General features: G+C 45.1%; 1 protein-coding gene and 1 non-coding gene across 3 annotated transcripts in view; one reads left to right on the top strand and one right to left on the bottom strand.

Annotated features, from left to right (window-relative positions):
* VSNL1 (visinin like 1) overlaps positions 1-16,910 on the bottom strand; it is a 116,050-nt gene that overhangs the window by 57,553 nt on the left and 41,587 nt on the right. For both annotated transcript variants that reach the window (XM_073001848.2, XM_078388426.1), the window contains exon 2: positions 1,149-1,315. In XM_073001848.2, coding sequence (XP_072857949.1) covers positions 1,149-1,310 — 162 coding nt within the window. In that variant the 5' untranslated portion in view covers positions 1,311-1,315. The remainder of the gene's footprint in view (positions 1-1,148; positions 1,316-16,910) is intronic.
* On the top strand, positions 8,542-8,697 carry LOC140703398 (U1 spliceosomal RNA). Its single transcript, XR_012082812.1, has one exon. It is a non-coding gene; the product is annotated as a U1 spliceosomal RNA (small nuclear RNA).

Below are 16,910 nucleotides of genomic sequence, written 5' to 3'. Positions count from 1 at the left end.
TCAGATTGTCTAAACATAATTAAATTTAGGTAAACCCGGCCCCCCACTGAGATCTGTATCTACGTGTGTGTAAAGAAAGAAAGAACACAAAGTAAACAATACAACCATTACAAACAATACACCCCAATCAAAATCACTAATAAACATCAAATAGTTGTAAAGGAGAGTCTGAAGGACCGTGTCTTCATATCCTTTCTCAAACACAGTAAAAGATATCACTGATCATAACACTACATAGAATATGCATACTCTCTCAATGCATCAGTGAATATTCTATTGCAGAAAATGGTGAGATTCCCAATGGAAAGAACAGTTCAATTTTTTAAACCCTAGAAGTACACATTTCTAGCAATGTGAGAGGAAGAATGCACACAAACATGGAACAGAGTGAAAAATATATCCAGTAACCCAAATGTTGGGATGTGGGTTGTATTTATTTAAACCAACATCCAATTGGTAATCTCAACTAAAGAAGACCCACTGAATCATTTGCTGAATAGTAAGTCAATACATTTATAAATCCCACTGCTTAACTGGGTCAACTCCATTTGGGAATAGCAACTGGCTATAGACTCTTATATTTATTCTACAGTATTTAACATTTTTTAAAATGCCTTTCAAGAGCTTCTGTAGGTGGAAGGAGTTGTTTTAATCACAGGTTTCTGGCTGGGGATGATGGTAGCTAAATCTAACAGAACTAGAAGGCACCAGGTTGGGGAACATTACCTTAAAGAGCTTCCAAATGAAAAAAAAAAAACAGGAGGAAGGCTGCAAAATGGTAGCAGAATGGCGAAGTTTTGTTGTTCGCGTCACTAATTACCCCAATGGCAATTCTGAACAAACGTCCAAGACAGGACAACAGCCTTGCATACTAGCCGTATAGATCGTCACATTCATGGTTTGAATGCAAGGAAAATAAAATTGTGCCGTAAGAAGGAAGATCCTATGGGGATATTATCCTGGAAATTATGTTGTAACAAGCAAGCCACAATTGTGCATTCATTGGACTCTAATCTACAAAGGACCTAGTGAGCTGCTTTTGAAGCACGTGATTAAACTGGACCTTGGTATATATTTGCGCTGGGTCCTATAGACACCCTCCCTGCCACCAAAAAAGAAAAAAAGGGGGTATGTGGAGAAGAGCTTACCTTTACATAAAGCTGCTGAAATTCCTCTAGGTTCAGTCTTCCACTAGGGCAATCCTTTAGAAATCCTTTGTACCACTGTTTGAGTTCATGTTCATTAAACTCTGTGCTTTTCACCAGATCCTCCATCACTTCGGGAGCCAGCTTGCTATTCTGTTTCCCCATTGTGCCTTAAAAAAAAGAGAAAAGGGCAAAAGGCATGTGTTTATCAGATTTCCACTCAATGGTATGCTCCCACTGGTCCACATGAAATCATTGGGATGATCTCAGAGTCAGGAACCACTAGGCCCAACAGAAGTCTAGAGTGCCTTTTATTCAACCTGCATTTGGAATCAATCCCTGCTGGCTTTTATCTCCAAAAGTAGCTTTGAAAGATATATAAAGACCTCTCTCTCTTTCTTTCTCTCTCTCTCTCTCTCTCACACACACACAATAAGGTTGACGAAAAACAGTGTGGCAGAGGCGATGATGACTGCAGTAGCTTCTTGTCATTTTTGCAGATGGCTGATGTACGAAGTGATGAGAGATCAGTGCTGTTTTCTTCACTGAAGTGCCAGCTTCAGACTACACAATTTGTTTATTTATTTGAGGTTTGTTTTGTACTTATATTTATATCTCGCCTCTATTTATATCCCATCTTTCCTCCAGTGAGCTCCAGGTGGCATCGTAGCTCACTTTCTTCTCCGCTATGCGGCAGGGTGCACTAAGCAAGAGCGACTCAGAGGTTGTCGTGACTCAGTGGGGACTTCAGCCTTGACCTCCTGAGCCCAACGCTCTGCAGTCAAATTGACTCTTGACAGGAACAATAAGAAAAGCCCAGAAATGACTACAGCTCACAACTTGAAAGTTCATGCCAATCTTGTACATGTTTCCTTTTCAGAATAACATCTAGCAACCCAAATCTGTCAGTTATATTAAGATCGCTACTTCTTCCAGCCAGTTTTATCCCAAATGATGTCATCAGATTACAACACCTATTAATTATGACTCAGCCTGTTAACAGACTGCATAACACAAACATCTTCAGGTAGGGGGTACCGCCCCAGTGTTAATTTACCATGCCTTTTATACAAAACCTTTCCTTAAAAACTTCCTATATGCAGGAGGTGAGTGGGTGTTGTAATCCTGTGCGTTCATTCCCTGTTATTTATTGGTCCAGAAAAACACAGCCATTATCTGCCTTGTTCTATTCGATGCAAAAAAACCCCTCTATGCTAGATGAACATTGCTGTTCCAAATAATCCTCTATCATAATTATACCCCTCCATTCCTTCATCTGCTGCTCAAATGCCACTTCTTTTATTTCCAAAACTACATTGTTAATTACAATCCGTAGCAGGCACAGTGTTTCTGAACAGCTATCAAGTGTGAATCCAAGATTTCTGGTTGCAGATTTAATTAATGAGAGTAAGAAAACGGTAATTCATGGATTATCTAATTTGCCACAAAGCGGATCCCAACATTTTTGAAGGTTTTGTGTGCTGTTCTTTTATCACCATTACAAATCTGTAATGTTACTGCCACTTCTAAAGTGCTTGTGACGCTCTTTCTCTCTCTTTCTCTCTCCTTTTCTCTCTATCTATTTTTACACCAATATATGGAGTTGCAAATATAATTTTAAAAGTACCTACTCTTAAGCACACATTCACACTTGTAAGTAAAACATGCCCAGATTTTCATTTGGAACAAAAGTAAATTGTTCAGTTACTTTGTCAGATAAAAAACCCTGATGGTTTACCCTCCCCAGGAGCCCTACAGAACTTTACAGACCTCCTGAGAAGAAGAAGAAGAAGGGAAAAAAAATCAGAAGCCTGTGTTCATCACAGCTGGCATTTATTCCAATTAAGGATTAATTCCAGAATAAACCCACGAATCTTTAACAATCAAAATCCATCTGAGTATCAAGTTATACGTATTTTCACTGCTGCAATAATTTCAGGTAACATCAGCTTGTCTAATTCTACAAGCTTTATTTATCTACATTGTTTCTATCTTCTATACAGTATGTACAAAATACTTCAGGGTTTTTTTTTTGTAAAATATGAAAGTCTTACGGCTATGAACTCTAGGCACAAATCCATAAACAAAATCCTTCCTTTTGCAACCCGTAAAAAGATGCTGGTGTTAAAACTTAAGTTGTAGGTAAAAGTTGGGTCATGTTTGAATTCAAAATACAGGGATCTGCAATTTCATATTTGGCTAACTGCTTTTATTATGGTTTTGGTCACTGTTTTGTCTACTATTAAAACTCTAATAATATGCAGTTACAAGCCCCCTAGACCACTGCAACTTCAGACTATTATGGTTATCAGTAGAATGTACTATTGGACTGGCAAAAATATTTTCATCAGAAATAATTCTATTTATTGCATCATTCATACTTTAGTTCCTTGTTAATCTGGCAGACATGAATGAAATTCTTCAAAGCCATGTTTATATGATTGATTGATTGATTGATTGATTGATTGACTGATTACCCTGTCTTTCTCCTTAAAAAGGACCCATGGAGGCTTGCATCATTAAAGCACAGTATTTTAAAGCTAAAAACATTAAGTATACCAGTATTTAAAATTATATATAAAAAAAACCAGACTAAAAAGGGCAAATAAATCAACACCAAAAACAGATTCAAAGCAACAAGGCACACAACATTCCATTTAAAACCACCTCTCGGACAGCCAATCAAAGAGCCTGACTGAAGAGAAAAGTTTTCATCAGCAAGGATGGGAGTGGTCTGGAGGGGGTTTCAGGATCTGGGAGCAGCAACAGAGGAGACCCTCCCCCATGTCCCCATCAGTCGCACCTGTGGGGGTGGTGGGACCAACAGAAGGGTCTCCCCTGATGATCTTAACACCTAGGCAGACTCATAAAGGCAGGGAATATTATGGGCAGTCAGCTATTCTTCCTGCAGTGACCAACAGGGAAAACCCAGAGGGAGAATGGGCAAGCTAGCATGGAGAGACTTTGAGGAGTTCCAGGTCAGCACCTTTCTCTACTATGTTCTGGAACTCAACTAAACCTTTTCTGCCTCTTGCTCAAGACTACTCCCAGGTTCCACCTCTTCCCACCAAGTGGGAATCTCAAAGGACCTTTGGCTTGAAATCTTCCTTCAGGTGCTCTTGCCAGGAGCACGGCCGGCCTTGATCCGCCAGCTCCAGGGACCATAGAGCTGTTCCAATTCCAGTGTGCTGGAACTAGGCCCAAGAGCCCTCAGCGTTGTTACGTCTGGGTTCATGTGAACAATGGAATACATAAATGTTGACATGCATTATTTTTAATGCTTCTGCTACCACCTTTTCTTGTTCTGCATGTGAGAAACAATGCTAGGAAAGGTTGAAAGCAACAGGAAACGTGGAAGACCAAATATGAGATGGATTGACCCCCCCCCCCCAAAAGGATGCCACAGCCTTGGATTTCTAAGAGCTGTTTTTGGAGATTGCTCATTCATAAGGTTACCATAAGCTGGAGTTGATTTGATGGCACGGTAACAGCAACAATGTGAGAAATCCAGAAGAAGTGTGTGAACAGTTCGATGTCCCACTCCTCAGTGCCCCTGAAAGACCAAACCAGATGCATGGAAAATTCTGCGGGGTGTGGTAATAGGCCAACATCCCTTGTTATTTTTCATGGAGAAGTTTTAACAAACCCCCCACTGCGCCTTGGTAATAACTGCAGCTCCCGACAAAACACTGCATTGTCCCTTTCTCCTCAGGCTTCCTTTGACATTGCCTTTCTCCTTACTCATGTCAGCATGAAAAGGAGACAGAAACACACAAAGCTGTCAAATCCCTGTGACATGTTTGACCCTTTCATATATAATTCCTGCTTCACTGAAAAGAGAGAGAGAGAGAGAGAGAGAGAGAGAGAGAGAGAGAGAGAGAGAGAGAAGGAGGGAGATAGTAACGTAAAGAAGCATCTTTCCCTAAAACTGACAGAAGAATTTCTGGGGAAAACATGGCTTAAAAGAACAGTTGCTAGAATGTTCCATGAATATTAAAAGCCATAGCCTCCCAACCAGGGAAGGCAGCAGAAATCCTCTATTGAGCTCTACCTAAGGCTATCACCAGGAAGTTGTTGAAAAATCATGCTACTGAAGTGTCAAAATAATGCCTTCACTGTAAACCACAATGTACCACACTCACAAGAAAAGTAACAGAATGTTAAGGTGGAAGAAACTTCCTGTTTTGTTTTGATGGTTTCCCTTCTCAATGTCTGTGGAAGGCATCCAGATTTACTCCTTAGATTTTATGATATTCTTCGACGCCAATTCTTAAGTGAAAGGAAGTCTCGCTCTCTTTTTCAGCTCCTGCGCTTACTTGCCCATAATGACACTGTCAGTTTCCATGATCTCTGTGTGTTTTAGCCCTGAAGATGCTTGTTATTACTCCCGCAAAGAAGATTCGAGGATGAAGCTGCTTTCTCAAAGAAACACCAGCAATCCAGTACTGGCATGGAATGTGTCTCCTAGTTGTATAACCAGAACACCCAGAATCCCCCAGCCAACATGTGATGGATTTCCAACACCGCAATAACAAATATTTCAAAAGCTATTTCACGTAGCACTTCTCCAATTGCTTCCTAGCTGCATAAGTAACCAAGAACTGTATGCAGATAAATGAGAAAGCTTCTACAACGAGGAGTGGACAGTTGCATTCTTTCTGTGTGCTCACCACACAAACTAAGCAGGCTGCCAAAGGTTGGATGGCGCACCACTGCCAAAGAATGGAAAAACAAGGAGCTGTGGCTAAGGGGGGAGGGAGGCAAGTAATAATCTGAAAAGAAGGAAGTCATAATCTAAGCATACATTGGGAAAACATCCACACAACGCCAGCTCACTGTCTGTCTGTCCATGAGGCTCCCCTTCTGGTTCAGCTTGCTTGCTGCAGGCCCTGGCTTTGCATTTCAGCAGTGTATGTGTGTGGTTGCATGGGGGGGGGGGCTAAAGAGCATGGAAAGACAAATGCATGCAGAGCCCAGCAAGCCTGTAAGAATAACATGGGATCAGACAAAACGTGTGCAAGGACACAGAAATGCTGGGAGGGTGGCAGCTTTCTCCCTGGTTCAAAGAGCTCTCCAGAGCTAGCAGGAACAATGGAGGTCATGGGGGGGGGGGGGGGAGGAAGAGAACTTCCACATGGGCAGGACTGCCCTTGCCTCCAGGCAATTCCAAAGACTATGTTCTAGGTATTATTCTTGTTGTTAATTGCCTCAGGGAATTCTTTTTAAGGGACAGGTGGTGGTAAACGTAACCCATAAAAGTGAGCTATGTTGCGAGGATGTTTTCACACACAAAAAGTGCACCAATTCTGCGCAGAACATAGAATAACGTTTGCACATATTTCTGCTCTCACCCTTTTGATTTTTTAATGATATTTATATTATTCTGTTATGTTACAGTATCCCCACCTCCCATGATATACGTGCGACCTCAATATACTATCCCATGGATCTGAAGAAGTTTATGAAGATCCATGAAAGCTGACACTGAAATACCGTATTTTTTGCTCCATAAGATGCATCTGACCTCAAGACGCACCTAATTTTTAGAGGAACACAAGAAAAAAAAATCTGAACCAAATAGTGTAATAAAATATTTAATAAACTATAACAGAATAACATTTGAACCATGTAAAGTGAACTGCAGTCAACAGTGGCATTAAGAACCATTACCACTGTCATTAACAAATGGAGAGACTTAAAGGTTTGTGTACTCTAGTTTATGTACCATAAATTTGTGTACCATAAATTTAAGTCAAGTACATATAGACCATTATCAGCCAGTGATAAGACCTATACCACAATACAGTACCTATATTTTACATTTCCTTTCATCCACCTCCTCCCCATGCTTATAAAAATGTCTCAATGACAGATGAGATTGTTGTGCAACTCTGCCCAGCTACAGCTCAAGCCTATATTAAGTTAGAAATGGTTTGTCTGATTTGGCACTGCATTGAGAGGTCCCTTTTAATTGTATGGAGGATAAATAGTGGAATTAAACTATTTAACAGCTGGTTTTCCTTATTTACTTTAGGTTATGCAAAAGAACAGCAACACAAAGCGTAACTTGATCCCATTCACCAGCAGTAGCACATGCTCAGCATAAGACCAAATCTTGGTTTTCTGACATAACTGAATGTTTATAGCATGCAACAGGTTAGGCCACACAAAGCCAGGAACAATGTTCTTGACGAGCCAAAAAAAAAAAAAAAAAATGAATACAAACTATAGTAGCTGAAATCAGGGAGCAGGTACTGTAATCCAGTTAGAAGTCACAAAGAAGTTTGACTTTCTTAATTTTCAAACTACTGTATCAGCAAATGTTGTATGTGCTAGAGGCAAGAACTCTGTTCCAAAAACACTAACCAAAAAACTAATGCCCTGTGTCTGAGACTTCCCGGCCCTGTTCTGATTTAGATACATCAAAGAGATACCACAATCATAAGGACCTGGAAACAACTAAAAGTAAGACTGAATTTTGCTTTCCCGTGTATGCAGGGTTAATTTGTGATCAGCAGCCAAGTTTTGTTCTGGCTCATAAAGCACCATTAGTTTCCCTGCTGTAACACCCTTTGGAAATACATTCTCTATTAGATGCCCAGAACTAGTTGAAAAGTTTGCAAGTTCAATCCAAATTTCCCATAGAAATGCACTGAAAATTAACTAATGCACTCCAATGGGGGGGGAGGTCAGAAACTTAAAAAAAATTAAAAGGAAGTCACTTACCAGGTACTGTAGACTGAGCCTGGCTCTTCACAGTGCCTTGGTAGCCCCCCCCCCCCCCGAACAGCCGAAAAAGAGCACCAAACAGCTAAAAGCCGGCACCCAGCCGGCAGCCGTTTTGTGCTCTTCTCCTCTCCTTCCCCTCTCCCCACCTAACAGCTGATTGGCACTGGTCTGAAAGGCTTCCCAGGCAGCTTTTAAAGCAAAACTAGCAGCTTTTAAAGCAAACATCCACATTTCTACACAGGCAGGTTTCAACTCAAACGGAGCACCTTTTCACCCAAGCACTAACCCCAAACAAGCAGCTTTTAAACTAACTTTTACATTTTAAAATGACAATACCAGGCAGTCCCAGGTCTTTCTCCCAGCTCTCTAACTGCAAGGAAGCAGACAAGCAGCCTCTTCACTAATTGAAAGTTTGAATTTCCCGCTTTCCCTGCCTTCCCCGCACATTAGGTATGCTAATATCTGTGCACTGGAGGACTGTGGGAGGAACACCCAGCCCCTGAGGGGGTCCCGTGGGGCACCCCAAAACACTGAGGAGCTCTCTTGGCCTCTGGCAGAACTGGGGCTGTGCAGCCCTGTTCCGAGCAGGAGGTGCAGCCTGGGGGTCACCATGCCTTGGGGGGGTGTCAGGGTACAGAAGGGGGTAGGAGGTGCAGGGGCCATTTCAATTCATGCCTTGCAGGGGAGATACCATGATCATTGGAGTGGTTTTCTCAGGGTGAGGCTCAGCCATTGCACTTCAGGTGTGCTGATCCCTGTGATTTCCCCAAATGTGGGGAAACTCACCTGCCTAAGTGGGGGATTGCATTTGTGGTTTCCCCTGGTCTTTCAAGAATCACTATTTTCTCTTTGGTCCTTGGCTGTTTTCACTGCCCTCTGCCATTTAAATTTCCTGCCATAGGCCTGTTGGCCCTGCTGGTTTTCCAGGTTGGCTCTAGGAGACAGATCCTGGAAAGCCAGCAGTGCAGATGGCAGAGTGGTGGTGTCCAATGTGACTGCCAGGGCAAGCAGCCAGTTCAGAGGCTTCCCAGCAAGGTGGTGGTGGCTGAACCCTTTTTTACAGTATTCACTCCATAGGACACACATACTTTCTCCCCCATTTTTTGGGGGGGGGATTGCCTCTTATGGAGCAAAAACTATGGTAATTCAGCCAAAACCTTGTTTTGCTTCTGACACACAGATTATGATAATTTACTCCGTGATAGTGCAACTCAGATGGTTTATATTTGAGCGTACTGTATTATTTAAAATAAAAACAAAAATACCCTCCCCCCTGAAGTAAAAGGAGACCCAGAGCTATCCCTTTGCCGAAGAAAGAGGGATTTGCCCTAAAATCCTGAACTGTTTGGGTCTGGTTTCTTCTGAAAGCCCAAAAACATACGTTTGACTTTTCTTTATTGACTTTAAACGTCTACATTCCACCTGTCTTCAAGGAACAAACCCACTGACATCATATAGTAGTATCCAACAAACAATGGTTATTGGAGGGCAGGCATTTGCTTGCACCAGTGCAGTTCATGGGGTATATTCTATGCCTCCTTTGTGGTACACAGGGAACAGGTGCTTCCTTTTTGCTAGTATAACCACCCTCCCTGTTCACTTTTCCAGAAGAGAGGCAAATGATGGTACAGTGGTGCCCCGTATAGCGAGGTTAATCCGTTCCGGATTAACCTTCGCTATACGAAAACATCGCTGTGCGGGTAAGTAAAACCTATTGGAACGCATTAAACTTAGTTCCAATAAGTGTGCAAACTTACCCCTCCAGCGATGTTTTCGCATCCGGCGGCCATTGTGGAGCCACCGATCAGCTGTTCGGCGGCTCCAAAATGGCCGCCGGTCGCCCCAATCGTCGCAAAGCGAGTGCGGCGATTGGGGCAGATCCGTATAGCGATCCCCAAAAAGGGATCGTTATATGGATTTTTCGTTAAACGGTGCACTTGTTAAGCGAGGCACCACTGTATATGGCTGCTGCAGGTTTCATAGACTCTTAGGATGCCCACTTGGGGGGTTATGGCGCCCTTGGTGCCCACTGCTCTAGCATGTCACGGTGATGCCCAAGCAGCGGCAACAGATAAAAAAAGGCCAGGTCTCATCTAAGCTGATTTAAGTCAAAACATGTGTTCTGTTTCCAAAGCAGTAGGTTGTGGAGTGCAGACCATATGTCAACTTTATCTCTGAATTGGTACTATCAGTATCATGCTTATGTTCTCAGTCCTGTGCCATTACGGCCCCAGTTTGAAGAAACAAACAAACCAGCAATTCACATGTCAACCCCAGGCAGAGACACATACAAGTGAACAGGCTGAAAAAGATAAATTACATCACTTGCACTAAATAAACACCATAACTGAAGCCGCATATCTACCTGCGGCAGACGGCAACAGAAAAGGATAGCATAGATGGAATCTAAGGTTTTAAAGCCCCCTCCCCAGTTCTTCCTAAACCATGCCTTTAAATGTTAAGCCAAATTTTTTAAAAAAGCTTCAGTGTTTTTGTGGCTGCTGGTCACAAAGCATCTTCCCCTTTCAAGCCATTCATTGTTCATCTGTCATCACAACCATCCTCCACAGATACCTGTTGATAGTATTCAGTTAAATATTATAAAAATGTTACGATGACGATGATTTTTAAAAATTGAATCATAAATCTGCAGAACAAAAAGACGGGTTACTTACCTGTAACCATGGTTCTTCCAGTGGTCATTCTGTGAATTCACACAATAAGGGGTTAAGTCAGCGCCTGCGCTGGTCTTCTCGGAATATTCCAGAGCTCTGCAAAGAGAAACATTGTCAATACTATCTATACTGCGCATGCTCCGCCCGCCCAATCCTCAGTTCCATTTATCCGCCACATGCCCATGCAAAGGGATTTGCAGATATACAGTAACGGACAGAGGGGAGGACGGGCGGGTTTGTGTGAATTCACAGAATGACCACTGGAAGAACCATGGTTACAGGTAAGTAACCCGTCTTTCTTCTGCGTGGTCTTCTGTGAATGCACACAATAAGGGGTGATTAACAAGCTGGCTTACCGGTTGGTGGGTCGTCACTGCAGGACAGACGCGAGGACAGCTCTCCCAAATCTAGTCTCCCTCTTGGCTCTCATGTCCACCCTATAGTGGGAGATGAAGGTGGAGGCACTTGACCATGTAGCAGTTCTGCAAATATCTGGAAGGTCAACTCCGCGCAGAAGTGCTGTAGAGGAGGCCACTGCCCTGGTGGAATGGGCACGCAGGCCCTCAGGAGGAGGTTTGTGCTGTAATTCATATGCCAACGATATCGCTGAAACAAGCCAACGGGAGATAGATGAGGAAGAGGCTGGTAAACCCTTCTTGTGCCCAAAGTAACACAGGAAAAGCTTAGGAGACAATCTGAACTCCTTAGTGCGTGCAACATAAAAGGAGAGTGCCCTCCTGACGTCCAAAGAATGGAGCATGCGCTCTGTTTCATTGGCAGGCTGTGAGAAAAAGGTGGGTAGAATCAGCGGTTGATTTAGGTGAAACTCTGAAACAACCTTCGGGAGAAAGGACACGTCGGTGTGGAGAATAACCTTGTCATTGAAGAATTGTAAAAAGGGTTGGTCAGCCCTCAAGGCGGCTAGTTCACTAGCACGACGAGCAGATGTAATTGCGACCAGGAATAACACTTTCAAAGATAGCAACTTTAAGGAACATGTAGCAAGTGGTTCAAAAGGGGGACGCATGAGTGCATTTAGAACCAGAGTCAGAGACCACTGGGGCATCAGAGGTTTGAGAGGTGGTCTAAGATGAATGAGTCCTTTGAGGAAAGCTTTGACTGTAGGGTGAGAGAAAAGGCGTGAGGAGGGCGATTCCCTGGGCTGGAAGGAGACAATTGCAGCTAAATAGACCTTCAATGTGGCAACAGACAATCTGAGGTCAAACAAGTAACGAAGAAACTGAAGTGTTGTAGAAAGAGAAGCCGGAACGGCCGATAAACCTTTGGATTCAGTGAATTTAACGAAGCTCTTCCACTTATAGGCATATAAAGCAGAGGTAGAAGCTTTCTTGGATTTATCTAGGATTTCCTTGATCTGCGGGATATCCTCCACGCTGTGAGTCGAAGAGTGTGGAGATCGGGGTGAAGCACTGTTCCCGCATCCTGTGTGATGAGCGCAGGAAAGTTGGGAAGGCGCACCGAATCCACTGACATCTCCAGTAATGTTGGAAACCAAGGCTGGCGAGGCCAGAAGGGGGTAATCAGTATGGCTTCTGCTGACTGTTGGTGAAGTTGTACCAGAGTTCTCTGTATTAATGGGAACGGCGGGAAGGCGTAAAGTAGACCGTTTCTCCAAGAGAGCATGAAGGCATCTCCCAGCGAGTTGCGGCCTAGGCCTGCCCGGGATGCATATTGTGGACACTTCGTATTCTGGTGTGTGGCAAAAAGATCTAGAAGAGATTTGCCCCATCGCCGACATAGTTGGTGGAACACTGTCAGATTCAATTCCCATTCGTGCATCTGATCGAGGCGGCGACTGAGTTGGTCCGCCAGAAAGTTGTCCTCCGTGGAGAGGTGAACTGCTACTGGGAATACGTGGTTCTGGTAGCACCATTCCCATAGAGTTACTGTAAGAAAAAGCAGGGATGGAGAATGTGTGCCCCCCTGTTTGTTTATATAGTACATGGCCGTGGTGTTGTCGGTGACTATCTGAACACCACGGCCACATACTAGGGGAAAAAAGGCTCTGAGTGCCTTGAATACTGCGAGAATCTCGAGGTGGTTGATGTGGAAGGACTTCTCCTGACGGGACCACCGAGCATGCACACGATGGTGCCCACAGTGCGCTCCCCAGCCTGTGGGACTTGCATCTGTAGTAACTTGGGCCGTAAGCCTTAGGGGCCGGAATGGGCGACCCACCTGCAGATGTGGTGGGAAGGCCCACCATTGGAGTTGCTGTACTAACTCCTGTGACACTAGAAGTCTCTTTTCTTGGTGATCCTTGAGAGGACTGAAAAGGGATAACAGCCAAATTTGTAGGGATCTGAGTTTCAGTCGAGCGTGAGCAACTGAGGGGGTCGTAGAGGACATGAGCCCTAGAAGATGTTGAGCGTGTCTTGCTGAGACTGAGCGACCCGGGTGGAACTTCTGAATGGCATTGCGAATCTTTCTTATTCGTTGACGTGGAAGAAATATGCGCCCCCTGCGCGCATCTATCCTGGCACCAATGTAGTGTACTGTTTTGGAAGGGCGAAGGTGTGATTTTTTGTAATTTATTGTGAGTCCCAGGCCCTTGAGGAGACGGAGGATGAATTTGGTATCCCTGTAGGCCTTGTGTCTGGATGGAGAGACGACTAACCAGTCGTCGATGTATGGGAATACGTGAATGCCGTTGAGTCGGAGGTAAGCCGCCACAGGAGCCATGCATTTTGTGAAAGTGCGAGGCGCTGTGGCGAGGCCAAATGGAAGAGCCAAGTACTGGTAGATTGTGTCCTGGAAGATGAACCTGAGGAACTTTCGATGATCTGGATGAATGGTGATGTGAAAGTAAGCGTCCTTGAGATCTATGAGGACGAACCAGTGTTTCTTTTTCAGGAGGTGCGTGATGGATTCCAATGTCACCATGCGAAATCGACGAGGATGCAGGTAAGTATTCAAGTCTCTTAAATCGAGGATGGGCCTCATGCCGCCGTCTTTTTTGGTGACGGCAAAGTAGCGGGAATAGAAACCGTTGGGCATATCTGTTTGTGGGACAGCTTGAATGGCTCCCTTTGAAAGCAAAGATTGAACCTCCTCCTCTAGAATGGGGTTTGCAGTAGTATATTGCACCCCTCCTAAAGGAGGATATTCCAAAAACTCTAGGCGATAGCCAGATGAAACAATTCTTAGAACCCAGGAATCGCTTGTGATACTGGACCAGTTTTGAAAGTATGGTTGGAGTCTTATGTCTGTGACGATAGATGAAGGATGAGCTATCCAGTCAAAGATATTGTTTGTGTTTTTTTGCAGGCGGCTTGTAGGCCTGACGACGCTGCGATGCCTGGTGGGTACGGTAAGTAGATGGAGCAGCGGAAGTTTGAGGAAGGGCAGAACGGGAGGTGTCTTTGAACTGCCTGAACTGCTGGGAAGGTTGGGCGTATTGGTTAGAGGACCGTTTCCATTGGTACCTGTGGAACTTAGGTTGTGGCTGAATATAATAGGACTTAGCAGTTTTCTTTGCCTTATGTAAGTCCTCAAGATGGCTATCTGTTTTCTCACTGAAGAGACCAGAAGAATCGAAAGGTAAATCCTCAACCTTAGCCTTCACGTCCTCAAGAATGTTTGCGGCGCGTAGCCAAGCATGCCTACGCAGATTGACAGCAGTAACGAGGATTCTGGCTGCCGCTTCCACAGAATGTCTGGTTGCAATTCTTTGGTGCTTGGAAACGGTTTGCGCTTCCTCATAGGTGTTCAAAAAGGCTTGGCGTGTATCAGCAGGCAACATGTGTAAAGCTGGCAAAGTCTTGACCCACAGTTGCTTCTGATATGCTCCTAGAGCAGTCTGATAATTAGCAACTCTGAGTATGAAGGCAATCAAGGAATAAAGTCTTCTGCCGATTAATTCCAGCTTTTTACCTTCTTTGTTAGTGGGGACCACATGTGCCCTTCCTGATGGTTTAGTGCAGCTCGTCTCCACTATGAGGGAGTTAGGGATAGGATGTTTTAAGAGGAACTTGGCATCCTCCCCAACAATCTTATACATGTGCTCAGTCCTCTTGGGTAAGGGCACCGATGTCGAAGGATGCTCCCAGAACTCCTGGATAATCTTCAGTAAGGCGGGTAAAAAGCAAAGGCTAGGAGGTGGTGAACGTTCTTTATTAATATCACCGAAGATGAGGTCCTCTTCCGGAGGAGCAGGCTCATCAACGTGTAGCTTTAGTGTTTTCGCTAGCCTCGATAGCATTTGCGCATATGAGGAGAAGTCCTCCGAGGGTGAGGAATCGTGAGGGTTGCCCGTGTCCGATTCCACCGTTTCCCCAACCGGCAAATCGTGTGGTGCAGTTGGAGGAGGTGGCTCTTCCTCCGATTCAGAATCCTGTGACGAGAAAGAAACATCATCATCAGACGACAGCTCATGGCCCCTAGGTCGATGTGGATGTGGGGCTTGCGGCACGACCGTAGGAACAGGTTGCGGGGGAGGAGGAGCGGTGGGAGGTGCAGTCGATGTCGACGGGGCCGCAGGGAGTGGAGCAGTAGATGGCACTGGTAGTGGAAGAGGTTGGTCGGTGTCTGCTACCCTTTTCTTATGTCGACGTCGATGTTTCCTAGGTGGGGTCGACGGCGAAGAAGAGGAAGAGGAGGAGAGGTAAATATATTTAATCCTCCGACGTCGATGACGACGGTCGGGCGACGTCGACGGTGAAGGAGAATAAGACCGACGTCTGGATCGGCGCTTGCGACGACGACGACGAGAGTCGGAAGAGGAGGAGTCAGTCGACGTCGATCTGTGACGACGTCGGGAACGCTTGTGCCTGTCCCTGCTGTCTCTATGAGGTGAGGCTGAGCGATCCTTAGAGCAGTGCTTCCTCTTCGCCTGCTTTTTTCTCGGTGGCGAGGGAGGGCGGGGAAGCAGAGGTGACATCGATGGAGCCGGTGAAGCCCGCCCAGAAGACACAGGGCTAACCGGTGCCGAACCCAAGCTTGTTGTAGCGCGAACAAGCTGACTTGGCGTCGGAGAGAAAGCGCCAAGGGGTATAACCGGCTCCGGCTGACGAGGAGGAAGGGGGGTAGCCGCCCCCGACGTCGACTCCTTGTCTTTCGACAAATCCTCCAATAATGGAGAGAGGACGACGGATCCCGGCACAGCTTGGGATACAGCGTCCAATGCCTTCACAGCTGCCTTAGTTTTTGTCTGTTTCGCAGGTTTTGCGGGAACCGCAGCCTTGGGAGCAGAGGATTTCTTTGAAGACTTCTTAGATTTCGCAGGTGGGTCTGACGGCTTGCTGAGTACCGAAAGGCTAGGGGCACCCTCGGAATGGGAAGCCGCAGAGGTAGAGGGGAGCTCCATAGGTGAAGGCTGGGAGGCAGCCAGGGCTGAATTCCAGAGATGTAGTTTCAGCCTCTGTTGTCGAGCTTTTAAAGCGGCCTTGGTAAAGGCTTGGCAATGCTCGCAGTTCTGAGCAGAATGCGACTCCCCCAGGCAAAAAAGGCAAGTGTCGTGCCCGTCCTGAAAGGGGATCTTACCCGAGCAAACGACACAGCGGCTGAAGGGGCCCGATGGTGGAGGGGGCATAGGAAAAAAGTGCCCGCAATGGCCGTTGAAAAGGGCGGGAAAACCCCGGCAAGATCCACAAGCGGTAATAATACGGCCGCTGAAAGCAACAATGTCCGAAAGGCAAACGAGTAGTCGTAGACGCGCAAAAGTCCAAAAACCGAGCAATCCTGACCGAAATAACGTTATCAAAAGAGAAAAGTAGAGGAGCTCTACCGAGAAGAACCATTCCACACGGCGGAGAAATGGAACTGAGGATTGGGCGGGCGGAGCATGCGCAGTATAGATAGTATTGACAATGTTTCTCTTTGCAGAGCTCTGGAATATTCCGAGAAGACCAGCGCAGGCGCTGACTTAACCCCTTATTGTGTGCATTCACAGAAGACCACGCAGAAGAATGAGTGGATTTACACTTGAAAATTAGACACTGATGATGGTTGAAACAGTTAGTCACCAATGAGAGTCAACATGTGATTCATACAGAAAACCTACTGTGTGAGGAGGGGAAAGAGAAATACAGAATAATATCATGTTTATGCAAGTTTCAATCACAGCTAACACTCCCCCCCTCAAACTAAAACAAGAAAAGCAGGGGGGAAAGTGACTAGGGCAACAGGATCAACTACAGAATTTGAAATATATCTTGAGTGTTTCTGTAAGAAACATTCTGTTATTCCCAGCTTTTCTTTTGGAATAAGAAATTAGCTGACAGATGTGGGCTTCACTTTGATTTTTTTTTCTCTTCCTCTCTAACAATCTACCAGACATTTCCAGTGAAGGTCCATTGTCTGTCATGAGCCCCTGTCTATCATCTCATCTCACAAATAACCT

The sequence above is a fragment of the Pogona vitticeps genome, chromosome 1, assembly GCF_051106095.1.
Source record: "Pogona vitticeps strain Pit_001003342236 chromosome 1, PviZW2.1, whole genome shotgun sequence".
Classification (NCBI taxonomy): Eukaryota; Metazoa; Chordata; class Lepidosauria; order Squamata; family Agamidae; genus Pogona; species Pogona vitticeps.
Note: the sequence above shows the minus strand (reverse complement) of the source record. Positions and strands in the feature narration are given on the sequence as shown.